This window comes from Micromesistius poutassou, assembly GCF_964030765.1.
Source record: "Micromesistius poutassou genome assembly, chromosome: 5".
Lineage (NCBI taxonomy): Eukaryota > Metazoa > Chordata > Actinopteri > Gadiformes > Gadidae > Micromesistius > Micromesistius poutassou.
In genome coordinates, this window is record NC_140275.1 from 18,194,186 (window position 1) to 18,222,160 (window position 27,975).

Below are 27,975 nucleotides of genomic sequence, written 5' to 3' on the forward strand. Positions count from 1 at the left end.
CAGATTCGACTCGAAGAAGATACGTCTGCGTTTTTTTTATTTCCAAGTAGGATCTTGTAATGAGATGGTCAACAAGCCACCGGGACATCTGACTCGGGACATCCGACTCGGGACGAGGGGAACCTTTCGGCTCCACTGGGCTCCACGCACCTGCTAGATACGAAATACATCAAGGGACGTATGTACTTTAAAGCCAGCAAACTTCAACGCATTCATCTGAGAGGATAACAAAACATTTACAGATATGGACAGCAAGAGGCTAGCCCCTCCTCTTTCTGCCCTGGCTAACCAGCGAAAAGCAAAATATCAGGACATGGTTCAGTAGAAGATCAGGACGTGATTCAGTAGAAGATCAGGGCATGGTTCTGTCTTCCACCAGGACTACACGAAGAGCTTTGAAGCACAGTTCCAGGAATAGCAACGAATGTGTTTTACGTTAAACAGCGATGGGAGATTGCTTCAGGATGATTTTTCTGGAAGAATGAACTTTTAATCTCTGTGAGTAGACTACCTACTAATCAATGCATTCGCTGTATGAGTCACCGTTAAATATATATTTTTAATATCAAACTTTTTGTATAACATAATTGAACTGGCCAAAATGAGAGCTGTTAGTGGTGGACAGCTGTTTGTGAAACTGATAGTTTTAAAGAAGAAACCTTTTTGAAACTTAATCTATTCATACGGTTAAAGTTATGTTTGAGCCTGTAGGGTTCATGGAGGCTTGGAGGGCCCAGTTTCCTGAGTCCGAGCCCCCATGCATGGACCTGAACTCCCAGGGGGACATCGAACAGGAACTGGACAAATGCAAGTCATCTATCAGGCACCTGGAAAAGGAGGTGAACAAAGAGCGCTTCCGGATGATCTACCTCCAGACCATCCTCGCCAAGGAGAGGAAGTCATACGACGGCCAGCGCTGGGGCTTCAGGAAGGCGCCTCAGGCCAACGTGGGAGACACGCCTGTGTGTCCAGAGAGTTCCCAGGCGTTACGGGAAGAGACCACCAGATCTACGCTGCTTCCCGAAGGTGAGGCGGACTGCGTCCCCCCGTCCAACACACAGAGGGGAGGAGTGTCTCCCCCGCCCCAGGAAATGCCGGACATCCCGGTGGGTGTGGGCTCCGTGGCGGCCCTGAGGAGTAACTTTGAGCGCATCAAGAGAGCCGACTCTCAGTGTGCGGACAGAGCCTTCTACGTGAACATGGAGTACCACCAGCAGAGAGGGCTGGTCAGGGTGAACGACCGTGACGTCTCCGACCGGATCAGCGCCCTGGGCTGCCAGGCCATGCAGATGGAGCGCAAGAGGTCCCTCCCCTCCTTCCCGGGTCACCTCTCGGCCGCCGTAGCGGACACGGGCCGGTCTGTCCTCCGGGGGCGCTCCGTGGAGGACGGCTGTGGCTTTGGTTCCTATGACGACCTCTCCGCCCGTCCCGGCAGAGGAGGGACACCCGAGTGTGTCCAGCCCTACACCAGTGTGTACGTCGGGGGGCTGATGGCGGACAGGGTGGCCCGGGTCGTCCACGTCCGGGACACTCGCGGCGGCGGCGACGGCGAGGAGGACGCCCGCCGCCTCACCTGGCCTCGGCGCTCGTACTCGCCCGGCAGCTGTGAGGACGTGGCGGGCTGCTACACGCCCGACGGCAGCTCCAACGAGAACCTGACGTCCAGCGAGGAGGACTTCTCCTCGGGCCCGTCCAGTCACGTGTCCCCGAGCCCCACCTCGTGCCCCGTGTCCCGGGAGGAGAGCCGCTCGCCCTCCCAGCGGTCCCTGGAGAGCGGCAGCCCCCCCACACCGCTGGCCCTGAAACGTCTGCAGCAGCAGGCGCTGGCCTCCCAGGCCCTCGCCGCTCACGCCCGCAGACCCCCGCGGACCGGCGCCGGCGACGGGGACACCCCGCCGTCCAGCAGGACCTCCCATGACAACAGCCTCCAAGGTGATCAAGGTAAGACTACAACACCCATAATGCACCCTGCTTCTCTCCAGTGTTGAGCAGTGATGTGAACATCATTGCTGAGCATGCACGCCTGTGGGGCACCCCTATCTTGAGTCACGGAATAAAACGAGGCCAGCACTTTGCTTAAGCCAACCGTGATATGTAATAAATCAAGTACTGAAAAAATGCACCGGCAATCTCCTCTAATGAACTTTTAACATTTTGACCTGGGATGATACATTTCACCCACCTAAAATCCCAGAGATTATCCAGCCCTTTCAGAATATGATAAGCTTTCCCATTTCCCCAGTGGCTGCAAGTCCCTGAAATTTCTTTCCTCCCTTGAGAGAGAGAAAGTGTTTTTTTTCTCTTCTTTCCTAAGCCTTTTGAGAGTGAATAAAGAGTGCCTGGCCTCTTTATTCAGCGCCCCCCACTCTCTGGCCCAGTGAGCATGGTGTTGCACAGAGAAGCTGCCCCCTGGCCCCAGGCAGCCTCTCTGTCCAGGACTCCTGAGTGCCTTCCTGTCAAACGTCAGCATTGTGTTGTTATCAATGGTGCCCAGTAAATTAACCTTGGGGGGGGGGCAGTTAGCGTGCCACATCATCAGGGCGCTTTGGGTCTGGTGTTTGGGACATAGGCGCTGGGTCTCTTCCCGGACAACACGCACTTCACAGTCAATCGTGATTGGCGGGAAAGAGAGGGGTGGGGGTCACGCTGCTTCCTATCAAAAAACCTGTCGGCAAATCAGAGCTTCCTGTTGTTCTGGGTGAGCACAATGGAGGATCCCTCACCCTCGAGTGCGTCTTGACACTGGGACAATGTAACATTAATGTCAAGGTTGGTTAAGGCAAATGGTCCATGCCGCCAAGGACACGGCCAGTGGGGAGACTTCCTGTGTTTTTGGCCTTATGAGATGGTGAGAGTGGCTAACCCAGACCCTCGATCCAACACTGAAGTAATGCAATAGAGCCACCGACCCAGGGGGCCGAACAAAGATACAGGTTCAGACTGCAATGATGATGATGAGAGTGGCCCCCTTGTGACTGAACAGTCTATGCAATGGATGGATGGATGGCTGGATCATGGATGGATGGATGGGTGGGTGTATGGATGGATGGGTCGATGGGCCCCTTCAACACATGCAGTCTTTCACTGCAAATGTTCAGGAACATTTGCTGCATGGGGTCATGTGTGAACAGTAACAGGGATCGAATTGACCTGCCCAAGTCCTAGTAACATTTCCAGATCACTGTGCTGTGTTGTGAATGAAAGGGGAATGGAAGGAGAGGCACGTAAAGGATTACTTTTACTTTTGGAGGTAAGACGCTTTCACGTGGAGCGAGCAAACTTGTCACATGGCTGAGGAGGACCAACCGACTTTTTTCAAGAATGGCTGGAAACCAGACGGAGTGCGTAATAATGGTGCTCCCCTTAGTCTGAGTTTTATGGCGGTTGGCATCCATAAACCTTGCATCACCGCCACCTGTTGGACGGTCCCTTAGCCAATCAAATCCAGCGTTGCTATGTGCGAAAGGTCAAACAACGGAAATGTTCGAGAATGTATCTGCATGTGTGAACAGGGAAAATCCCTAGTGGTGCCTGAAAGGTTATCCCAGTAACACTGTGTGGAAGAGGCTATGTAGTTGGATACATAGAGAGATATTCATACTGGAATGACAATCCAAAAGTATTGTACGACCCTGCTATGATTAATAACATCCAGTAGGTGGTTCATGCAGTCTCATTGTTTTCAAAAGGCTGAATTAGGATACAGATTAGGCATTTAAGCAAGTTTTACAAAAAGCAGATTAACCCAATGATCTGAATAGCCTTTTGTTATATAAGGTGATGCTGTTCTAAGCTGACATGTGACTGCTGGCCAACAGTGCACTATAAGGTGTAATGTGGCACACTGCTCCAATTGATAAAATGCATCAAATAAATAGTATGCAGTTTCTGTCTCAGTGGATCTCAGGACAGTGATACTTTATCACAGACATGCAGTCATGGATTCTCCCTTCTTCCACCCCTGACGTGTCCTGTTCCTTTTAAAAAGAGTTGATGAATAACCTTCCCTCTAATTCTATATATAGTGTGATACTGGACTCTGTAAACTGAACGGGCGTCATAGCTGTGTGTATACGCTCAATATACAACGGTTGGGAACCAATCAGATCGCTTGATTTAGGCCCCCCGTTTTATAAAGTGTAATATTCCACCACTAAATGAAACTTCTTTCTGCCACTAGCAGAAGCTATGATGTTGATGGTTCAGCTGTATCTGATCCGTCCTGCTGAGGCTGTCCGACACTGACCTGCTTTTGAGGTAACGCGTTTTTGCTTTGTGAGAGAACCGTGCCTTGTGGATTACCATAAATCTGGATTTATTTTCCTGATGTCATAACAACGTTACTGTGCACATGGCATGCTCAGGATTTAGGCAAGACAGGGTTTTAAGCCAAGGTGGACAATAAAATGGTTCTCTGTTGTGGTCCCTGGCTTCTAGAGAAACATTTTTGTTGGTGTCTAATAAAGGAGCTAGCTGCGTGCCGCTGTTTCACACCAGCTCTTCAGGGGAGGCACCTTGGAAACACGAAGCTACTCTCCAGCCTGTCCAGCGTTCTGTAAGGACTGGAGCATCTTGGTCCTTCACATGTTCTGGAGATGCAGGATGCTAAAGTAGGCCTGGAGGCTGATAACCCAGACAGACTGGAGGTTGAAGACCTAACCACTGACCAGTAAACCAACGTCCCGCCCTGTCATTTCAAAAACAGCTGCTCTATCAATCTGTTCTTTAGTTTGATGTAATTTCCTTCCTTATGAATACGAGTCTGTGAATGACAAAGTCTCCCTGTTTCTAGTAATCTAGGGCAGTTGTCAGGGCTGGTTGTAAATAGAGCGGTTATCAACGGTCTTCATAAGGAGGCCAACTCCCTGTAGGCTCCGTTAGCTCGTAGCTAATTATCATCATGACACTGAGAACAGGAGAGACTGGATCCATCACATGCTCAATCTAAGTGCCTTGTTTGTCCCTTGTGGGGAGGGAGAAGTATACAGTCCTGTTGGCTAGCACCATGTAAGGTTATCCCTCTGGACAAAACAAAGCTTGAGTAATTCAAAGGTTTTTATTTCAATTTGTTTTGTTGCCTGACACAGTTTCAAATTGACAGACATGTTTAGGATTTCTGAGATGTCTGAGACTCGCTAATGCATGGATGTGGTGCTGGATTGGGCCAAGTGTACTGTATATACTAGACCAGGTACCAGTACTGTAGAGTCCAGAACAGGTACCAGTACTGTAGAGTCCAGACCAGAGGCCATGTGCCAGTACTGTAGAGTCCAGACCAGCTACCAGTACTGTAGAGTCTAGACCAGGGGCCAGGTACCAGTACTGTAGGTCTCCACCCCACCCACCCCTCTGTCTCCACCCTGGTCTCTCAAAGAGCCCTCTGTGCTGCAGGCCAAGAGTGTATGGAATGTCTCAGCTGCTAGGGTGTGTGTGTGTGTGTGTGTGTGTGTGTGTGTGTGTGTGTGTGTGTGTGTGTGTGTGTGTGTGTGTGTGTGTGTGTGTGTGTGTGTGTGTGTGTGTGTGTGTGTGTGTGTGTGTGTGTGTGTGTGTGTGATATGGGAGGGAGGGGGTTGATAATTGTAAAGTGCTGTACATGTTCACCTCTGGTAACAACAGCCTGACCAGGCTGCTGGGGGGGGGGGGTCCATCTGGACTTAAGTTAACCGAGAGATTGTTTGCTGTTGAAAAGGAGTTTGAGAAAAGGCGTACAAACATTGCACATTAATTGGTCTTTACTTTGAAATTGGTCACCACTTGTGTCCCAGGAAGTGGTTTGTGTTTGAGGATGTAGCGCGTGGCACTGCTTTGGCTGTGAATCTTTCACTCATATTTAATGCTAATCAAATAAATAATTCATAATTCCTGGAGGTTACTTTGATGATGAGACCCTGTAGTCGGATCTATATCCTTAACTATAAGAGATTAAATAGTATACAGAGTCGAGAAAACCTCCAAGCCACAAAACGTATGAAAAATAGACGGACATGATGGACAGATGTCAAGCAATCATTTATTCACCTTCCATGTGTAGTGAGGGCTTCTAAGTAAAGGAGTTTGAGAAAAGGCGTTGCCCATTAAATGTCCCTTACTTGGAAACCACATGTTTGTCTTTCAGGAAATAGTTTCGGTTTGAAAGATCTAGCATGTGTTGCCAGGAAAAACTGGCAACGCGTGTAGTTTTCCCTGGAAACTATACTCACTTTACACCGAACTACACCCTGACTGATGCACCTGCTCCAGCTCTGCTACATGCTGCTGTTTGCCCACGTCTCTGTTCAGGAAGTCCACGGACTGGAGCGATTACTGGCCTGTGATTCCCTCTCTCACGCAGAGCGTTGGAGCTCTGACAGGCTGAGCCGTTTAAAACCCACTGATTAGTAGGTGAGCTGGGCTGGGTTCGGGAGGCCACGGCCAGGCCTACGCCGCTCCACGACGGCTCTAATTTTAGGCCCCACAAGAGAGCAGAGCAACGAGGTGCCCTCACCTCACTGCTCTGCTCCACAGTGAGGCCGGTGAGCTCACTGTTTCTACCAGAGAACCTGCAGTACTGAAGTATCCCAGTGCCTCTCCATGTGATGAACCACATGGATCCAGGGAAGGAGGGAGAGCTCTGGACTGCTGACTCACCAGCAGTGTGATATTCCACCAGTACAGATCTCACCATCGAATACATACTTTACTCTGTATTGAAGAGAAGGTTAAGTAGTGAATGCAGCAGAGAGAGTAAAGGTTTGGGGGATGAACTCTCCGCCCAGTATCGAAGGCATAAACAAAACAGTCCTACGTCTTCCTGATGAACGTACTTTGTTGTGTGAACATCATTGGACTCATAAACATCATTGAAAGAGTCTACTCCCTTCCCCTCCCCACAACCAACCACACCCTCCTCCACCCGCATGGAGAATCTGTTTACTGGAACCCTCAACTTTTTAACAGCATCACATTTCGTCCTCTTTTCCTCTGCAGACAAAAACAGTGAATAGTGAATGATGTTAGGAAGGCTTATTGGCCTTCCTTCACCATTTTGGAACCATCGAGAATAGAACTCTTTATATTTGTGCCGGGTCGACCAATACATTTGCTATTTAGGGATTATTCCTTTTAGACGTAAGCTGTTTACATTTGACCACACTTAGGTAAATTGCAATCGATGCCCTCTGCTGTTTTGGTCTATTTATCCTGTGGTTAGGGCTAGGGCTAGTGTCAGGGCTAGGGTCAGGGCTAGGGTCAGGGTCAGGGTTAGGGGTAGGGTCAGCGTTATGGGTTAGGGCTAGGGTCAGAGCTAGGGTCAGGGTCAGGGTTAGGGGTAGGGTCAGCGTTATGGGTTAGGGTCAGGGCTAGGGTAAGGGATAGGGTCAGGGTCCAGGTGGGCCGGCATGGTGTGAATGGACTGTCTCTGGCTGCGCTGCTTCCTTCTCTGCTTGTTGCCAGACCAGACCTGATCCTTCCCCTGAAGGAGTGTCAGGGGGTAGAAGAAGAAGGCTTTGATGCTTCCAACTGGCGTCTTCGGCACAAGCAGCTTTTCCAAAAGACACCCAAAGCCCAAAACACCCTGATATAATTCTTTATTGGGGATAGTCGATCTATATAAAATACAAAAGCACCAAAGTGAATGGCTAATCCCCCTCCTCCCAATCCCATTTGATGGTAGTTGTGAGCGTATCTATGGATTAGGATTAGAGATGCGGGCTGTATGAACATGTAGGCCAGCTGCTGTGTTTTCAGGAAGAAGCTCCGTGATGACCCCCCCCCCCCCCCCAGTGGCCCAGGGGTCCAGGGGTCTGGGACATCTCTCCCCCTCCTGTTCAGCTACTCTCTAGTTTTACTCTGGTGGTCTTTAGCTGGCTGTAGTTTGTGGTAATGTTGGCAGTCAAACATATGTGCTATAGAACAAACGCCAAACAAGGACATAGAACCACTTAATTCCAATGTCATACATGCAGATAAAAGCATGCGTGTGCACTTGTGCGTCTGTACTTGTGCGCGTGTACTTGTGCGTGTGTCTAGTGTGTGTGTGTGTGTGTGTCCAGACCCAGGGATGCACTCAGGACTACAGTCCGCAGGACAGGCTTCACCGACCCCCGCTGTCCCAGCTGTCAGGGACGCTAAGCACTCTTATGTAACAGCAGCAGAACGCCTCTGTTCCAGACAGCTGAGGGACACCGTGGGCATGGCCGCTGCACTCGCCTTTCTGTCCAGCCTCGGCCCATCCCAACACAGGCTTCTGTTCTCTTCTGTTGCTCTGCTTTGTACAAGAAGCAGCAATGTGGTCGTTCCTTCTGTCCCGCAACCCTCCGCCGCACGGGTGGAGATGATATACTCGGGTGGTGATGATATACTCAGGTGGTGATGATTTAATCGGGTGGTGATGATATACAGTACTCAGGTGGTGATGATATACTCAGGTGGTGATGATTTAATCGGGTGGTGATGATATACAGTACTCAGGTGGTGATGATATACTCAGGTGGTAATGATTTAATCGGGTGAGAGATTATATAATCGGGGGTTGATGACGTCACATAAGCAAAAAGGGTTTTCATGTCAGTAGTAAAACAAGTTGTTTTGTGTAAACAAGGCTTTGTAGTTTTCTGTAGAAGGAACTTATGCAGGGAAGGGTTATTTACTTTAGTTTGAATTAGTTTGGATATAGTTTGTTATTTATGGAAGCCCATTCCCGCCAGTAAAAAAAGAAAAGATGAAAAATATCCCCATTGTAAGTCATAATTATGAGATAAAAAGTCATAATGAGATAAAAAGTTGAAATTATGAGATAAAAAGTCATAATGAGATAAAAAGTCATAATTATGAGATAAAACGTCAAAATTATGAGAATGTCATAATAATGAAAAAAGTGATTTCAAAATTGTATTTTGCTCTTCAAGATCTGAAAAAAGACCATAATTTGCATATTAAGTCAAGGTGGGAAGCAGGGGGAGGTTTCACAATTACACTGGAAGAATGGGAAAGGATCTGTAGACAGCAATCTGTAACGACAAGCTCTCCCTCCTGGAGAGAATTTAGCTGGAAAAATGTGATTCCGTTTTTTTGTACTCTCTCTTTGTATGCTGGAGGTCCTGTGGACACGCATTGGCCAATCACTTTCACATTTTTTGGAATTGTCCATCTGTGTCCAGGGCGTACTGGAGACAGTCTTTAAGAGGAAAATCAACTTAAATTTCAAAATAATGTATCTGGAAGAGCTTTGTTTAGCAAAGTGTGTTAAATACCTGTTGAGGGTTTTGTTGGTGGCATGCAAAAAGGCCATCACCAGGAAATGGCTTAAAAACTTTTAACAAAAGTAACCATAGCTGTAATTCTTACCTTATTCAGGGTTGCTTGTCTTTTGCATGGTTCGGGTTGCCAGTGATGATGGTGACGCACTTTCTATCTCATAATTATGACTTTTAATCTCATTATTATGACTTTTTATCTCATAATTTAGACTTTTTATCTCATTATTATGACTTCTTATCTCATTATTATGACTTTTTATCTCATAATTTCGACTTTTTATCTCATAGTTTTGACTTTTTATCTCATAATTATGACTTACAATGGGGATTTTATTTTTTTTATCAAGGATGAGTTTTCATCTTTTTTTTTTTTTTTTTTACTTACTTTTATGGGCTTCCATACTTATTGTATATAAAGTTATACACTCTAAAAGGCCCAGAATCAAATGAAGTAACAGTGGACCACGTGGAAACAGACCAGCACCGTCATGGCCGAGGTAAAGTGTGTGTGTGTGGCTGAGTGAACATAGGGAGGTGTTTGTGAAAGGATGACCTTGTGGCCAAAGCCTGTTTCCGGTCTGAAGTGATAAAGCTGAACGCTGGGACACTTCCTCAGAACAGCCAAACCAACCTCTGTGAGGCTCACGATAGAGCTGATACCATCTCACCCCCACTCTCTCTCACCCTGCTGTGATACCGTCTCACCCACACACTCTCTCTCACCCTGCTGTGATACCGTCTCACCCCCACACTCTCTCTCACCCTGCTGTGATACCGTCTCATCCCCACACTCTCTCTCACCCTGCTGTGATACCTTCTCACCCCCACACTCTCTCACCCTGCTGTGATACTGTCTCATCCCCACACTCTCTCTCACCCTGCTGTGATACTGTCTCATCCCCACACTCTCTCTCACCCTGCTGTGATACCGTCTCACAGCCACTACTCTCTCTCTCTCTCTCACCCTGCTGTGATACCGTCTCACCACCACCACTCTCTCTCACCCTGCTGTGATACCGTCTCACAGCCACTACTCTCTCTCTCTCTCTCACCCTGCTGTGATACCGTCTCACCACCACCACTCTCTCTCACCCTGCTGTGATACCGTCTGACCACCACCACTCTCTCTCACCCTGCTGTGATACCGTCTCATCACGGCTCCTACTCTTCTTTTTCATCATCTTTCCGTTCTTTCTGGGTTCAGAAGGTTGCGCTTCAAGAGGATATGATTCAGTTCCCTGGCTGCTGGTTAATCTGAGAGGAACACAGTTTGGCCCTTCACCCCCCCTCCCCTGGGCTGGGGAGCGCTTCCTGGAGTTGTCACAGTCCCTCTCTCTCTCTCTCTCTCTCACTCTCCATTTCTCTTCATGTAATCTCTTTTCCTTTGTTTCCTTCCCAACCTCGTTCACCTAATTCTCTCTCTCTCTCTCTCTCTCTCTCTCTCTCTCTCTCTCTCTCTCTCTCTCTCTCTCTCTCTCTCTCTCTCTCTCTCTCTCTCTCTCTCTCTCTTTCTTCTTCTCGTTTCTGTGAAGCTCTCTTCCCGTTTTATACAAGGGTATAAGAACTGGACCATTCTTTGGTGGAAGGTGTTTTATTGTTGCGGTTCAGAGAGCCGTCAGCAGCTACACACTGATAATCATCGTAAACGTCAAAAGACAGCGCTGAGTCATGTGGGAAGGCAGTAAGCAGTGCTGTCCAAACACGTCATTCCACTCCAGGACCAACGGGGACACAGACACAGAGCTGGCATACATCAGGGTCAGGGCTAGGGTCAGGGCTAGAGCTAGGGTCAGGGTCAGGGCTAGTTTCACGGCTAGGGTCAGGGCTAGTCAGGGCTAGGGTCAGGGCTAGGGTCAGTGTCAGCATTAGGGTTAGGGTTCATCATCTCTGCTGCACTACTGTAGACACTTTGAATCTTCCCTCATGATGTTAATGTAATAATTTACACAATTATTATTATGGGCTTAGAATTTACATTCTGTAAAGTTCCCTCAAGCTTTTGCCTCTGTTGTATTATTGTATTTTCCAGTTTATAATGACACGTATCATAAACATCTGTAAAATGTTTTTCTACGATGGATGTAATATAATGAATATGACCTGTGAAGGTCATATTACTCATACTCAAGGACAACATGATAACCCTAGTACTACTAGTAGTAGTGTAACTACTACTAGTAGTACTAGTGTAACTACTACTAGTGCAACTACTTCTAGTACAACGACTAGTAGTACTACCACTACTAGTACTACTAGTAGTACTAGTAGCCCTACTAGTAATACTAGTACTAGCCCATCTGTGACCCGCTGGTGCGTTCCTCAACAGACCCCGGGTCCAAGGAGGTCTCTCCATCCCTCGGCGTCGACCTGGACCAACCCCAGGAGGAGGCTGGGCGGGGCCGGGAGGAGGCCTGCATCCCTGGCTCCTCCTCCTCTTCCCCTCGCCGGCTGCGCTCCAGGAGCCAGGACACGCAGTCCTCTGGATCCCTGGAGTCGGCTCTGTCGGTACGGGGGGGGGGCACTGCGGGCCACCTCTGGCTAGCTGGCTGACTGTATGTGGCGCTGGCTGGCTATCTGGCTGGCTAGCTGGCTGACTTTATGTGGTGCTGGCTGGCTGGCTGGCTGGCTGACTGTATATGGTGCTGTCTGGCTGGCTGGCTGACTGTATATGGTGCTGTCTGGCTGGCTGGCTGACTGTATATGGTGCTGTCTGGCTGGCTGGTTGTCTGTATGTGGTGCTGGCTGGCTGGCTAGCTGGCTGACTGTGTGGTGCTGGCTGACTGGCTGGCTGCAGCAGTGACACCAGGTGTCTGGCTAACAAGACATTCAACCTAAGAGATCCATCGAGTTTGGGGGCCCTCTCTTCTATGTTAAGTAGTTCCATGTGTTCTTCAAACAGTCTTCCTCTGTCAGGGTCTCCTAATAAAAGCTCTTTAAGATCCATCTTCACACTCGCTCCACTGAGCTCTTTTTATTCTTGTACAATGCGTCAGTGGAGTGGGGGAGAGAGTGTGTTTGGTATCCCTCGTCAACCCATGTGGAATAATGTGTGTGCGTGCGTGCGTGCCTGCGTGCGTGCGTGCCTGCGTGCTTGGTGCATGGAGGGGGCAGCAGTCCTCCTGTTTCCCCGGTGAACTGTAATCCTTTTCAAAAACGTCGGATCAAAATGAGATGGCACCAGCACCAACCGGTTTAAAAATGTTGACAGTTGTGTTAACTCCCTCGGTAACTCCCTGTTTGTTTGTTTGTTTGTTTGTTTGTTGTCCTCTGGCCTCCTGTCCCCCAGGTGGAGCTAGACCAGGAGAAGGGTCTTGAGATGAGAAAGTGGGTTCTGTCGGGGATCCTGGCCAGCGAGGAGGCCTACCTGGGCCACCTGGAGGCCCTCCTCATAGTGAGTGGAACACCAGGCACACGTCTCCCCATATATACCCATATATACCCAACTGCTTTAAATGGAAGAAGGACGCTCACTGACTGCAGTCCAAAGCAACTCTAAATAAAATTTCCTGAAAGTTTAAAGATTAAGAAAAAAGTGGGTTGTCAGCTTTTGAAATGCTGCCTTCTTTAGTCTTGTTTCCTCTGAATCCATAATGGTGATGCATTGCTCCAGAGTTTGGACTTGTGACGTGTTCCAGTCTGTACTGTGTTCATCCTGCAGCCTTGGTAACGTATGGCCTGTGACTCACCCTGTCCCCCCCGCACCCTCAGCCCATGAAGCCCCTGAGGGCTGCAGCCACCACCTCCCAGCCCATGCTGAGCACCCAGCAGATAGAGACCATCTTCTTCAATGTCCCCGAGCTCCATCAGATCCACAAGGACTTCTACGATGCCCTGCTGCCCCGGGTCCAGGACTGGAGCTCCCAGCGGTGCGTGGGCGACCTCTTCCAGAAGCTGGTGAGCGGAGACCGCAGGGTGTCATTCTGGTTCCATGGTCCTCCAGTCCACTAGATGTTCCTCAGTCCACTAGATGTTCCTCCACTAGATGTTCCTCCAGTCCACTAGATGTTCCTCAGTCCTCTAGATGTTCCTCAGTCCTCTAGATGTTCCTCAGTCCACTAGATGTTCCTCAGTCCACTAGATGTTCCTCCAGTCCACTAGATGTTCCTCCAGTCCACTAGATGTCCCTCAGTCCTCTAGATGTTCCTCAGACCACGAGATGTTCCTCAGTCCTCTAGATGTTCCTCAGTCCACTAGATGTTCCTTCACAACAGATACGGAGGTATATTAGATAGCATTGTTAACATATAAGCTACACAGTCTAGAAAAAATAGAGTGTGGAAGATGAGTCATCTGTGTTACCTAAATGTGATCTACCTTCTGCCCAGTCACACACAACAAACACGGTACTTAAAATAAATGAGAACGCTGCTTGTTGATCAAACAACGCCATTGGTTGAGTCAGGAGGTTTTCTTTCCTTCAGCCCAATAATTAAAGGCTGCCTTAAACGGTGCCTTTCATCCCTAATGGGGGGGGGGGTTGGATAGGGGCGGGTAAAGAGTGTGTCTGAGGGTCTGCTCGATGGGGGAGAACATCTGAGCAGACCGCCTGGAGTCCCCTGGCTGAGCCCTGCACCACCACAGTGGAGCTCAAAGAACACACACACACACACACACACACACACACACACACACACACACACACACACACACACACACACACACACACACACACACACACACACACACACACACACATGCATGCGCACACGTGTAATCACTCGTGTGTACACACATCCAGACACACACAAACACACTCTGCAGCATGGATGAAAGAATCCCACGTGAGCACTAGTTTACCCATACACACCCTGTGGCTGCTCTGTCTCTTGTGACACACACACACACACACACACACACACACACACACACACACACACACACACACACACACACACACACACACACACACACTGAGGGTAGTGTACCAGTAGATCTCTTCCTCCACTCCTCCTATGTGAGTCTTGCTTATGAGTCCACCATCACAGACTCCCTGTCCTGGGTCTGATATGGTCTGTCTCTGCCTCCTCATTGACCATGGGTCTCCCCGTCCCCTGCAGGCCAACCAGCTGGGCGTGTACCGGGCCTTTGTGGATAACTACAAGGTCGCCGTGGAGACCGCCGACAAGTGCTGCCAGGCCAACGTCCAGTTCGCCGAGATCTCCGAGGTGTGTTTTCTACCACGAAGCCAAGGTGGCGATGGGCTGGAAGGTTGGCTGTTTGGAGACGTGGGGGAAGGGTGAGGCTGAACCAAATCAGTGCCCACTGATTGGGGCCACCTGCCATCGTTTGAAGTGACATCACCTGGACTCCTTTCAGCCAATAGGAGAGGGCAAATGCATTTCACTGTAAACCTGTGGTTGGCTTTCCCTGTTTGATGAATTGTGATGTTATGTGACAGAGAAAGTGATAAAGTGGTCAAGTGTTAAATGTTGTTTTGGATACAGTTTTATTTATTATCTTCCTCTGTGCCGTAGAACCTCAAGGTGAAGAGTAACAAGGAGTCGTCGAAAAACTCCCTGGAGAGTAAGTCCTGTCTTGTCACGCACACACACACACTCACTATGTGAGTCATTGCGTCAGGCCGTATTAAACATGAATCTTCCCCTCTTCTTCCTCAGCTCTCCTGTACAAACCTGTGGATCGGGTGACGCGCAGCACACTGGTTCTGCACGTACGTCCCGCCCTGATGAGAGTTTATATCCGGTTGCCTCACGCAGACCCGGGGAGAGGGACAGAAACACGCACTGATAGACAGGATACCGGCCAACTGTATCTATGGTTCCCATGGTTACTATCGGCAGGATAGTGTAGGGTAATGTAGTAAAGGAGAAATCTTCTGGGTTCGATCCCCAATGTGTACTTGACTACTTGCATGGTTGAGCAAGACAATCCCTGACCCCTACATGCCCTATCTAAAGATTTTGGGGAGAAAGCTTCATCACTAAACGTCATTGCCATGACGATGAATGTTGTGTTTTTATCGGTAGGATCTGCTGAAGCACACGCCAGCCTGCCACCCTGACCATGCCCTGCTGCAGGACGCCCTGCGCATCTCACACAACTTCCTGTCCAGCATCAACGAGGAGATCACGCCACGCCGCCAGTCCATGACCGTGAAGAAGGGCGAGGTCAGTCTCTCTCGTTCCCCCCCACCCCCCCCCCCCCCCCCCCGCCCACGGGGCCCTGAACAGAGCCCGGGTCCACTTCCTGTCTGCCCTCCCCCCACCCCCCAGCCCCACGTGGACCCCCCCGGACCTAGAGGTCCACTTCCTGTCTGCATCTGTTAAAGTAATCTTCAAACCAAACAAAGTGATTTTGGTATTCGATTGTATTGAGACCGCTCACTGCTAAGCCAACACTAATTGTTGATGATGGATTTTCTCGCTCCTGGCTCTCTTTGAAGTGAGCATTTGTTCTGCATTTCGTCGCAGACAAAGGCCCCTTTAAGAAATGGATCACAACAGCAGCAGACACAAGCGGGGAACCCGCCGTCCTCCTGTGTGCAGAGGCCTGTGTGGACCCTGAGGTCACACGCTGGAGGCTCAGCCACTACTTGGTTGCCACTGTTTGTGTTTCCCTGGAAACACTGTGCCACTGCAGTCAAGTTGTTGATCCTCTGCCAGCTCTATAAAATATGGGTCAGCATCTAATATGTTGCTAGAACCACACTGGCCCATTTCTGCTGCCTCTATGGCCAAGTGCACTAGCAGGAACACAGAGTGTTTAGTCAGTGAGAGGTTTCATCAGTGAGGGGGGGGGGCAGGGTCTGTGGGCTGAATGTTAAAGAGCCTGAGTGCAGAGGTCAAGGCCCATTTTAATACCAGACAGTCCCACCGGCCGCGAGCAGATGTCGTCATTACGACGGATTATGTCGGTAATGTCAAAAACCTGCAATCTGTCCATGTTGACACCATGCATCGCTCCAGCAGTGGGACCCGGCCCCCTCCCAGAGATGCCCCCTAAAGGCAGGGCTCAGTCAGTAATGACCAATCTCAAATAAGATCTCAAGGGGTAATAAAGTTGTGTAGAGCTGATCTGTTGTAACGGTACAGTGTTTGTTGTGCTTGTGTGTGAGGTTGAATGGAATATGAGCCCTTGTGACTGTAGGGCTCCTAGCAGTCATGCAATCATATTCTAAGCATAGATTTAGATAAACTGGTGACCATTTGTTGACTGTTGACATCCGGATGGCGGATCCTGTTGATCTTATGAGAATGTTCTCCTTGGTTCCTCAGAACCGGCAGCTCCTGAGGGACCGCTTCATGGTGGAGTTGGTGGAGGGATCCAGAAAGCTCCGTCACGTTTTCCTCTTCACCGACCTGTTGCTGTGCACCAAGCTGAAGAAACAGCCTGCAGGGTGGGTCGCCGCGCAGCTCACACACATCTCTCTAGAACCCTCGGTCCACAGGGGAACACAGAGCTATAGCTGTCAGCAGACAGGCTGTAGAAGGACTTCAGACGGGGTTTACTGCTGGAATGCAGCCACCTCAGCGCCTGGGTTGTTGTCGGTAATGTTGTCAACAAGCATTAGAAATGAGGCCATGTCATCAACCCTTCAACCAACCTGAATGAAGTCCCAGGACTCAATGAGATTTCAATGAGGGCCTGTGTTCAGGTAATATGGCCCAACAAATACACACAGGGAACATGTGATGGATAGAAACAAAGAGATGGATAAAGTGAACCCTAACGCATCAGGGAAATACCAAGTAAACTAAAAAGATGAAGTGAATGTAGGGAGTAATTACAGGAAACCTGCAATTACAGGAAATGAGGGTAAAAGGAGAAGATACAGATTGAGATCCACCTAAAAGCAATCACAGTCCACAGTCAGTCGGTTGGTTTGTTTTGTTTTAAATGCCCCGGTACACTTTTAGGGGAACAAAACAGCAACCTCTCAGGAGCAGCATCATGTGTTGTGACAGTGTTCTCCTCCTCTCAGGAGCAGCATCATGTGTTGTGACAGTGTTCTCCTCCTCACAGAGGCAGCATCATGTGTTGTGACAGTGTTCTCCTCCTCACAGAGGCAGCATCATGTGTTCTGACGGTGTTCTCCTCCTCTCTCAGGAAGGCGCAGCAGTATGAGTGTAAGTGGTACATCCCCCTGGCAGACCTCGCCTTCCACACCATCGAAGACGAGTCCACGGCCATCCCTCTGGTCCAAGAAGAGGAGATCGACGCCATGAAGTTCAGGATCTCCCAGATCAAGAACGACATCCAGAGGGAGAAGGTGAGGGCTTTAATGATGATGAGGATGATCATCTCAATGCAACGACTTTATCAGTCCAGTACGAGAGGCTTGATGATGTCTGGCACAATGCATCGATTTTCTTTGTCCTTTTGATCATTGAGAACATGTGGTGCCTCTTCAACCTTTAACTTAATGATGGGACAGCATTGGCAAACTTATGGCTGGGACCAACATCTGGACATTTGTTAACAGTAAACTTGAATGTATGTGTAAAAAACGTTTTAATGTCAATCTGAGATATCCCCTAGAGAGGGAGATGTTCCTGACACTCTTCACCTCTCTCTCCAGAGGAGTGCTAAGGGGCTGAAGCTGCTGGAGCGTCTGAGGAAGAAGCTCTCTGAGCAGGAGTCTCTGCTGCTGCTCACCTCCCCCAACATGGCCTTCAGGGTGGCCAACCGCAACGGCAAGGTCAGTCTACTAGTCCTGGCTCTCAGAGTCCCTCCTGCTCCTCCTCCTCCTTCTTGTCCAGTGCCTTCAAGTCCCCCCGTTGAGACTGGCGGGACACTGCCAAAGACACCAAGAGCTGCCAGCCAGCAAACTGGTACTATGGGAACCAAACCATGGGCATCGGTCTCGAGGACGTCCTACACTAACCTACGTGGATGTACTCAAGAAGGATGCAGGAGCGCAAAGTACCATTGAACTGGCCAGATGTATGGAAAATCGGGATGACTGGAAGCAACGATGGAGGGCTCGTTTGAGGACGACCTAGAGAGAGAGAGTCTGTCTGCCCTCAGCTGCTGTAGGAAGGATTCCAGAGTTAGAAAAAGAGATTGATCAGAAGAGAGCAAGATTTTCAAACTAAACATCCCAAAAACATCCCTTCCCTCTCTGTTTCCCCCTTGTGTCTTTGCGCTGATAGCTGTTGCATTTCACCCCCTGTACTCGATAATCACAGTTAACTTATAGCTACACCTGATGGGGAACTTTCAGTGATTACTGCTGTTTGCTGGTATCTGGGACACTGAAAACAACGTGTGTGTGTGTGTGTGTGTGTGTGTTGCCCTCTGCTGGTATACTGGTAAGCCTACAATCAGCCGACATCAGTACTGCACAAACCAGAAATGTTTCCCTTTTGAATTTACATTATAATGTGATTTAGCATCAATATTAATATTGTATGGGCCTAGGCATTTAAAATGGAATACTCTAGGGTGTACTTTTCAGCAACAATCAACATATATATTTATAAACAAATGAAAGTGATAATTTCAATGTTTTGTGTTGTTGGTAACAAAACAAAATTTTACAGGATCGAGATCTCTCGCATTAGGCATTAGGGAGTCCATCACTAAACAGGGTCTCACTGTGTGTGTGTGCGTGTGTGTGTGTGTGTGTGTGTGTGTGCGTGTGTCCTAGGGCTTCACCTTCCTGATCTCCTCTGACTACGAGCGAGCTGAGTGGCGAGAGCTGGTTCACCAGCAGCAGAAAAAGTGTAAAGAACTTTCTTTCCTTCATTTATCATGTTCCACTCTTTAAACATTAGTAACATTAATAACATTCTAACTGTTATTGGTGTTCTTTGCTTCAGGTCACAAAAGCTTCTCCTTGACCTCTCTAGAGCTGCAGATGCTCACCAACTCATGTGTGAAGCTCCAGATGGTCCACTCCGTCCCCATGATCATGAGTAAAGAAGGTGAGGAGAAGTGCTTGTCCCGCAACATAGTTTGAGAAACGCTGCTGTTCGTTACGCTGCACACAGATCTTTGTGGGAAACAATGATCATTTGTCTTCAGTCTTTAGTATTGCTTGTTTTCCTTTCCTGTAAGATGTGATCCATAAAGCTCTCCCTTCCTCCCCAGACGAAGAGTCTTCCGGTCTGTATGGCTTCCTGAATGTCATCGTCCACTCCGCGTCCGGATTCAAACACACCTCCAGTGAGGAGCTTCTGTTCTTCTGTTTGTCTTTCACTCTGTTCAAATGTTAAACACGTCTTTACTGAAAAATTGGTATAATTTTTTGATGGTTCTCCTTCGGAATCAGAACAATGTATTTCTGATAGCAGAGTGACTCATACAGACTGTGTCAAGTCAACCTCCTTTATGTGGAGGATGCTGACATGAGCCGCTTGCTTCCAGACCTGTACTGCACCCTGGAGGTGGACGCCTTCGGCTACTTTGTGAACAAAGCCAAGACGCGCGTGTACAGGGACTCCACGGAGCCCAGCTGGAACGAGGTGAACCTCCAGCAGCTCCACCCTGAGACGCAGCCACTAACACGACAAGGAGGACAGTGGTGGACCACAGTGGTGGACCACAGCTGTGTGCGGCTGGCGTCAGCATAACGTCTGACTGTGTGTCTCCACCACAGGAGTTTGAGATTGAGCTGGAGGGCTCGCAGACCCTCAGGCTGCTCTGCTATGAGAAGGTCTGCAGCAGGACCAGGCAGGCCCGTGACGAGGGGGAGAACACGGAGCGCATCGTGGCTAAAGGGCAGATCACGGTAGGAGGCGGTGCGCTGGGTGGGGCGGCATTAGCTCAGGAGGTAGAGCGGGTTGGCTGGTAACCACAAGGTTGTTGGTTCGATTCCCGGCTCCTCCTAGCTGAGTGTCGTGGTGTCCCTGAGCAAGACGCCTCACCCTAATTGCTCCTGACGAGCTGGCTGTCGCCCTGCGTGGTTGACTCCGCCGTCGGTGTGTGAATGTGTGCATGAATGGGTGAATGTCAGTCAACACTGTAAAGCGCTTTGGATAAAAGCGCTATATAAATGAGGACCATTTACCATTTTAGTATCACAGTGGTACAAGATCAGAAGGCTTGGGTGTCGCTGAAGTCCCATGTGTTTATTGAATTGATGAGCAGGTCTGCACTTGGGGAGCAGCAATCTAACACAAAGTCTGGAATATATATAATATATAAAAATACATCTATATGAATCTATGTCTACAAAGGAGCGGGCCGCTTAGCAGTCAGTAACAAACGGCTGAAGGGTCCAGTTACTGACCACTGACCGCTGAGCGGTTAGTTACTGAATGCTGAGAGGTTTATTTTGCACTTTTTGGTGGCCACTCAAAGCACTTTACTAGTATTGCCTAACATTCATCCATCCATACACACATTCGCACAAGAATACGGGATTAGTTTGGGTGAGGTGTCCTGCTCAGGGACACCGCGACGCTCGGCTGGGAGGAGCTGGGGATCGAACTAGCAGTCCGCCCACTGTACCTCCTGAGCCACTGAGTAGTCCCAGTGTCCGACCCAACTGTAGTTCTGTGTCCCCTGGGCTCTATCAGTATCACACTAGTATCACTATGGTCTCTATCAACACCATCAGTTCTGTGTCCTGCTCCGTTAGGGACACCCTCATGTAAATCCTCCGGTCTGATAGGCCAGGGTTCATGGTGCTATTAAAGGGCCTCAGGGTTATGACAAGGGAGGGAGGTAAAGGGATTAGAGTTCTGAGTGGAGGGGGGTGGAGTGGGGGTGAAGGGGAGGGGTTTAGCACCGTCCTCACGCAGCTCACTGGCACCCATCCAAGTAATGACGTCATGTGCAATTGCTCTAAGGTTAGAAGTTGATGACGAGCAGCCACTCTCACACCTGAGATATGGAAAACACCAGTGGGAAACCGCCTCCCCCCCCCCCCCAGTCCCCTCTCCCACTCCACCCCCTCCCCCCTCCCTGTGGTAGGCGTGAGTGAGCGAGTGTTCAGTAAAGGGGGAGAACGAGATGTAATCCTCCTGTGAGGAGGACGGGCTGAGGGAAGCAGGCTTTGTTCTTAGGAGGCTCCGGGCCCTGGGGACAGTGAGGGTTAGGCACGGCAGCAGGAGACGCAGAGTATCAGGGTCTGGCGAGGGCATGGATACCGGACACCCACCCAAAGTCTTTGGCTCCTCTTAGACTTTCTCTTTCAATCGTCGGTCGGGGTTGAGTTTTTGCCGCTTTGTGAGCGCAGTGCGTCCAGAATGACAGAGATGCGCGGCGCCGCTGAGGGTCCGGAACCCAAAGACGACGGCAGCTGTTCCCCCGAGGGGGAGTGGAGGCCGGCCCCCAGGAGGGCCCTGTGGGAGAGGGTCCGTCTGTCCCTGCTCAGACCCCCCAAGGTACCAAGAGACCAGCTTCTCCCGGACATGGAGGGTGTTCCTGGTGTCCCTGGAGAGAGCGAATCTCTGAGGACACAAAGCGTTCCGCTCTGAGGTTCTTTAGATCTTTGGACAGGGCTGATTGGATGTTATGTAAGGTCCTGATTCATTCTGAGAACAAGGGATTATCCAAAAAGCAGTAGATTGTCTCCGGAGCAACATCTGCCGTGTTCAAATAACAACACAGACGAGTCTGTTGCTGACGTGATGTCTTCCCATCTTATCCATGTCAACAGAGCCGATGGGTCCGAGGGGGGGTTGGTCAGAGGCTGACACCACTTATCTATAAGCCATCATAGGCTCAAGCAGGTGTATTTAAGCAGCAGGTTATTATATTAATAGTCCTTGTAGTCACCTTGGCGTTTGGAACACACAAAGTAGTTGCTTTAGGATATAAGAACATGGGTTGAATGCATTGTGTGGATTTACCATTTTTTTTAATTGAAAAAAATGTCTACATCACATTTCTATTACACTTCAAGCCATCCCATTTACAATCCAAACGCTGCAGCCGTCCATTGTGTGCTGATTGTTTTATGACCAATGTAGCACTGTGTAAAAACGGGATGATTTTATCAGCTCTGCAGGCATTAGTGTGTAGTTTAACTTTAGTTCAAATATCAGTTGCTATTTTGCATTCCCTTTGGAAGTAGTAGTCGAATGCATTAACTGTGTGGTTTTAAGAAAAGTTCAACTAGTTTCAACTTTTGATTTTACATTTATGTAAAACTGAAATGCAACCAATCCGAAGAACGAATGCCAAACACGCACTTGATTCTCCACCAATTCCTCCGACCCGTAGAGAGCCTCAGACCCCCACCCCCATGTGGAAACCTGATTACTGAACCAGGTTTACACACAGTGCTCCGGTTGGGCGGACTTAAAGTGACAACATTGGTAACCTTGGTAACGTTGGTAGGTTGATAATGTAGGTAACCTTGTTTATTTTCTTCCTTTGTGTTTATTTTCAGCTGGATCCTCAGACACTGCAGAACAAGGACTGGCAGAGGACGGTCATCACTATGAATGGGGTCTGTACCCAATGTGGTCAATGGGGTTTGTACCCAATGTAGTCAATGGGGTCTGTACCACATGTGGTCATGACATGACACACCACGGGCATAGTGTAGTGGGGGCAACACAGTATAGTTGTGGCAACATAGTGTAGAGGGGGCAGCATAGTGTATTGGGGGCAATACACTATGATGCTACACTATAGTTACAAAAAACCCTGAAAGGATCTCTCATCTTGTCAGAAGATTGGAGCTTTAAAGATCCCATGCCAAAAATCCAATTTTTCCTATTGTTTGTTAAATAACATAGGTCAGAATAAGTTTGTGACCTGTGGTAAGTTTGAAATCTATGCAGTTTGTCTGCTGTATGCAATATCCAATGAAAGGAAAAAGGCAGAAAAAATGAGCCAATCTGGATAAGGTGACACTGCTACGTAGCGTTGTCAAATTATTATTCATGGGCCTGCCCACTTGGTTGGTTCGTAACCACCCACAGAAATTCTGAAGGAGTCGAGATTGAGCTAGTGCTAATACAGTTGCTGCTTAAAGGTCTCATTCCACCGAAAACCGTTTATTACTCCTCCTTTTGAAATACGATAAAAAAATCGGGTCGTTCTTCCCCGCCCACCTCCACTACCACACTAGAACAGTGTGAAACAGGAGCACCAGAGCATTATTTTTTTACCAAAACCAACTCACAGGGCATTTATTGCTACTAGTGACCACCGCAAAATTTATGAAAAAACGGTGGAATGAGACCTTTAAGTTCAGCTTCTCTCTATTATGTCCACTGAGAAGTGTGTCTGCTGCTCTGTATGCTTCTGACTGGTATATACTGTATGTTCTGACTGGTATATACTGTATGTTCTGACTGGTATATACTGTATGTTCTGACTGGTATATACTGTATGTTCTGACTGGTATATACTGTATGTTCTGACTGGCATATATACACTTTGGTGACTGATAAAACATTTTGTACTTCTATGGCGATTCACTGTAATGTTGTCCAAACCTCCCCACTGACCGCTGCACATTGGATCCAAGAGACCAAGGCTTATGTTGCCATAACTTACCTACATGGAAGAATGGGAACCGCAAAGTAAATACACATTCGATTGGTAGTAGGTGTTCAGGTGAAGCCAGGAGAGATGCTTGGGTTGGTCACCCAGAACGTCTGGTCAGAATACAGAGAGAAGCAGCGCAGAGCGAGGACACTAAAGTACTGTGATGGTTGTGTGTACAGGTGGAGGTGAAGCTGTCCATGAAGTTCACCAGCAGGGAGTTCAGTCTGAAGAGGATGCCGTCGCGGAAGCAGTCTGGCGTGTTCGGGGTCAAAATTAATGTTGTCACTAAGTGAGTTGATTTACCACAAGACATTTGGTTGTTATTAAATAAACATATTATAAACCGAAACACAAAATATTCAGAAGCAGTTTTTACTTGTATATATCCTTATTGCATATAGATATACTGTACGTGTCTATGTTTTATCCTCAACATTGTTTTGGGCACCTACTGCTTGGTGTTGCATGGTGAATGCACTGTTAACCCCTGCTGGAGTTGCATGGTGAATGCACTGTTAACCCCTGCTGGAGTTGCATGGTGAATGCACTGTTAACCCCTGCTGGTGTTCCATGGGGGTGTGGCCAGGCGGGAGCGCTCCAAGGTACCTCTCATCGTGAGGCAGTGTGTGGAGGAGATCGAGATGAGAGGCATGGAGGAGGTGGGGATCTACAGGGTCTCGGGCGTGGCCACGGACATCCAAGGCCTCAAGGCGGCTTTCGACTCCAGTGAGTTTTCAGTCTTCACCTCCTCTGTCACTCTTGGTCCTGGTACCCCTCAGGGGTCCCCCTGAGGGGAACTTTTAAATAGACGGATAGTTTGAAACAATCAGTGCATAACAGCATGCATAAACTGTTTATATGAAATATACCCTATGTTTATTTATTTATTTATATATTATATGATCTATTTATTTATTTATTTATATTGATATTATCAAAAATAATATTGAAGAAAGAAAGATGACAAATGTAAATGGTGCCTAATGGCATCGGATCCTTTTCCGTATTCATGTACTCACCGTCTCTCACCCTAACACCGACTAGACAATAAGGACGTGTCTGTGGTGATGAGGGAGATGGACGTGAACGCCATCGCTGGAACACTGAAGCTCTACTTCCGCGAGCTGCCAGAACCGCTCTTCACCGACGACCTGTACCCCAGCTTCACCGGAGGCCTCGGTCCGCTGCCCTTTAATTAACTTGTATTAATTAATGTTATTCTAGGATTATTTAGTATTAAGTAATTAAGTATTTAAAAAAAACAAGAACATTTAAATCTGCAATTTCGTGTCATTGCTATTCCCAGGAGCCCATTAACATCAGGATTACTATAATAATGAGGACGTCAGAGGGGACCCTAAATCCCTACGTTTCCCCCACAGCTCTCTCCGACAGCGTAGCCAAAGAGAGCTGCATGCTCCACCTGCTGCTCTCCCTCCCTGAGGCCAACCTCGTCACCTTCCTCTTCCTGCTGGACCACCTGAAGAGGTGAGGAACACTGCAACCACTATCCGATACAGGCCATCACGGAGCAGGTAGGGGTTAGACAGTACAGAGACAGACCATCACGGAGCAGGTAGGGGTTAGACAGTACAGAGACAGGCCATCATGGAGCAGGTAGGGGTTAGACAGTACAGAGACAGACCATCACGGAGCAGGTAGGGGTTAGACAGTACATAGACAGGTAATTAAGAACCAGGTAGGGGTTAGACAGTACAGAGACAGGTCATTAAGGAGCAGGTAGGGGTTAGACAGTACAGAGACAGGCTATAAGAAGCAGGTAGGGGTGAGACAGTACAGAGACAGGTCATTAAGGAGCAGGTAGGGGTTAGACAGTACAGAGACAGGTCATTCAGGAGCAGGTAGGGGTTAGACAGTACATAGACAGGTCATTAAGAACCAGGTAGGGGTTAGACAGTACAGAGACAGGTCATTAAGGAACAGGTAGGGGTTAGACAGTACAGAGACAGGTCATTAAGGAGCAGGTATGGGTTAGACAGTACAGCGACAGGCCATCATGGAGCAGGTAGGGGTGAGACAGTACAGAGACAGGTCATTAAGGAGCAGGTATGGGTTAGACAGTACAGAGACAGGCCATAAGGAGCAGGTAGGGGTGAAACAGTACAGAGACAGGTCATTAAGGAGCAGGTATGGGTTAGACAGTACAGCGACAGGCCATCATGGAGCAGGTAGGGGTGAGACAGTACAGAGACAGGTCATTAAGGAGCAGGTATGGGTTAGACAGTACAGAGACAGGCCATAAGGAGCAGGTAGGGGTGAAACAGTACAGAGACAGGTCATTAAGGAGCAGGCTGGGGTTAGGGCACTATGCTCAAAGAGGCCTACAGATAGCCTGCTGGGATTAAACCCAGTACCTTTAGTATCAGGCTGGGAGTTGAACACTCTAGCCACTACAGTATCTGCTTTGTTATTTTATTATTATGAGTCTGTTTATCATAACCAGACAGAAAGTGTGCGTGAACAAGAGGCTTGAATCCTCACAATCTTTTATTTTTTATTTTCCATCTCATAGTACGACTTCCATTTGATTACGTGTTCATATTTTAGGCATTGGCAGTGGCTTTTAAAATATTTTATAAAAAAAATGATGAAGTGAAAATAGCATTAAGTATAAAGCTTGCAGCGATAAGATGGTTCATCAGTGGTATTTCCCCTTAAGTCCATCATTGACTGGTGTGTCCTGGTTGGTGCCATAGGGTGGCTGAGAACGAGGGAGTCAATAAGATGTCCTCCTACAACCTGGCCACAGTCTTCGGCCCCACACTGCTCCGGCCCTCAGAGAAGGACAGCAGAGTGGGCTCCTCTCAGCCCCTCTCCATGAACGACAGCTGGTCCCTTGAGGTCATGTCTCAGGTAAGTTGACGCATTCTATTATAGGAAATGAAGTCTGTTACTAAATGGCCATGTTTGTAGTCCACTGGAGTTCTCCAGGTTATCTCTGTGTTTCGTCCCGTCTCTGCAGGTACAACTTCTACTGTATTTCCTCCAACTTGAGAACATTCCGGCACCAGACAGCAAACGACAAAGCCTTCTCTTCTCATCTGAAATATAGCGGGAATGTGGACCTTTCTATGAAATGGTATCAACTGTTCTTAAGCTAGAAGAAGTGAATTCTTCTGAGCAGTCACTGCTGCTGGAAAACACATCATTTAGATTTTAGCCACCAGAGGGCACTAATAGCACATCTTAAACTGGAAACAAGGCACTGTGACAAAAGCCATGAGAAGTCAATTAGCATATGCTGTGTACTCTAATGTAACTGCTGTTTCAAAGAGAGCCCTTTATAATCATAATGCTCAGAACACATTATTCCATGTCTTATTTAGAATTTACACTTTGTGTTTTACCATTACTTCATTTAAAGATTTGTACTGTCTTTTCCTGAATATTAGCCACATGTGTTCAGTGAAATAATTGGAGGTTTTTAGGCTTCTAGGGTGGAATTAGAGTGGATAGAATTATCTGTTCATTTGCTCCTAGAAATATTTAAGCTGGAATAAAAGTTGCCTGTGCGCTTGTTTCCTGCTGATAATCAATAGGAACGTGATTTCCACTGATGTTTACAAGGTTGTAAAGAGGTTAGTTAGCACGCAACATGCAGGCATGTTGATGTAAAATGTGTTTTTAGTTGTTGTTTAGTTGTCTACTATGTGTATGAACCTTAGTCTGTTCACAGGCTCCTCTGGTATATATTGGTTAAGAAAAGAAACGGTTGAATCTGTCCTGTAACAATATTGTAAGATGTACAGACATTGTGAGTTGTTAGCTGCCTCATTCCAATCAGACGGCTGTCCTATGGTTCATTTAATTAATTTCCCCTTTTTCATATTCCAATTTTTCTCTCTCATGTTTTTTTTTCTTTATGGGTCGGAACCACAGGAATATGAACACCTGGGAATAGTTCATATTGAATAGGCCAAAATATTCCCTGGTATGACCCTATCTGCGCACTTCAATTACATCCCAGCATACATACAACTACACTTCAATAGCTTGTTCTTATTGTCAAAATCTAGAAAGCAACAACACTGCATAAATGTGATTGATTGATTAATGTCAATAAAATGTTGATTTATAAATGTTGATTTATAGAAATAACTTGTCAATTCATTCACTAATAGAAAATACACATTAGAGCAAGTCAGCTATTCAGCATTGTAAACTATATATTTTTTTAATAAATCGTGTCAGAGTGCACTAGGCCTTCAACAGGGCAGGTTGTGATCCTTATAATCACATACATATATAATGTATGTAATATATATCCACATATCTATAGATATAGATATTATATATAGATATAGAT

The 27,975-nt window shown here is 47.9% G+C and overlaps 1 protein-coding gene across 1 annotated transcript; it reads left to right on the forward strand.

Moving 5' to 3' along the window:
• The first annotated feature begins 664 nt into the window (after window positions 1-664).
• Window positions 665-27,752, forward strand: LOC311343529 (breakpoint cluster region protein). The gene is made up of 23 exons (XM_084468398.1): window positions 665-1,941; window positions 11,563-11,741; window positions 12,523-12,627; window positions 12,945-13,130; window positions 14,294-14,401; window positions 14,711-14,759; window positions 14,855-14,907; window positions 15,224-15,364; window positions 16,472-16,593; window positions 17,304-17,466; window positions 17,776-17,895; window positions 18,847-18,922; window positions 19,019-19,123; window positions 19,290-19,364; window positions 19,566-19,663; window positions 19,798-19,929; window positions 22,540-22,599; window positions 23,828-23,937; window positions 24,235-24,374; window positions 24,693-24,827; window positions 25,031-25,136; window positions 26,366-26,522; window positions 26,632-27,752. The coding sequence occupies exons 1-23, from the start codon at window positions 696-698 to the stop codon at window positions 26,719-26,721; spliced, it is 3,756 nt and encodes a 1,251-aa protein (XP_084324524.1). The 5' UTR covers window positions 665-695; the 3' UTR covers window positions 26,722-27,752.
• Window positions 27,753-27,975: the final 223 nt, after the last annotated feature.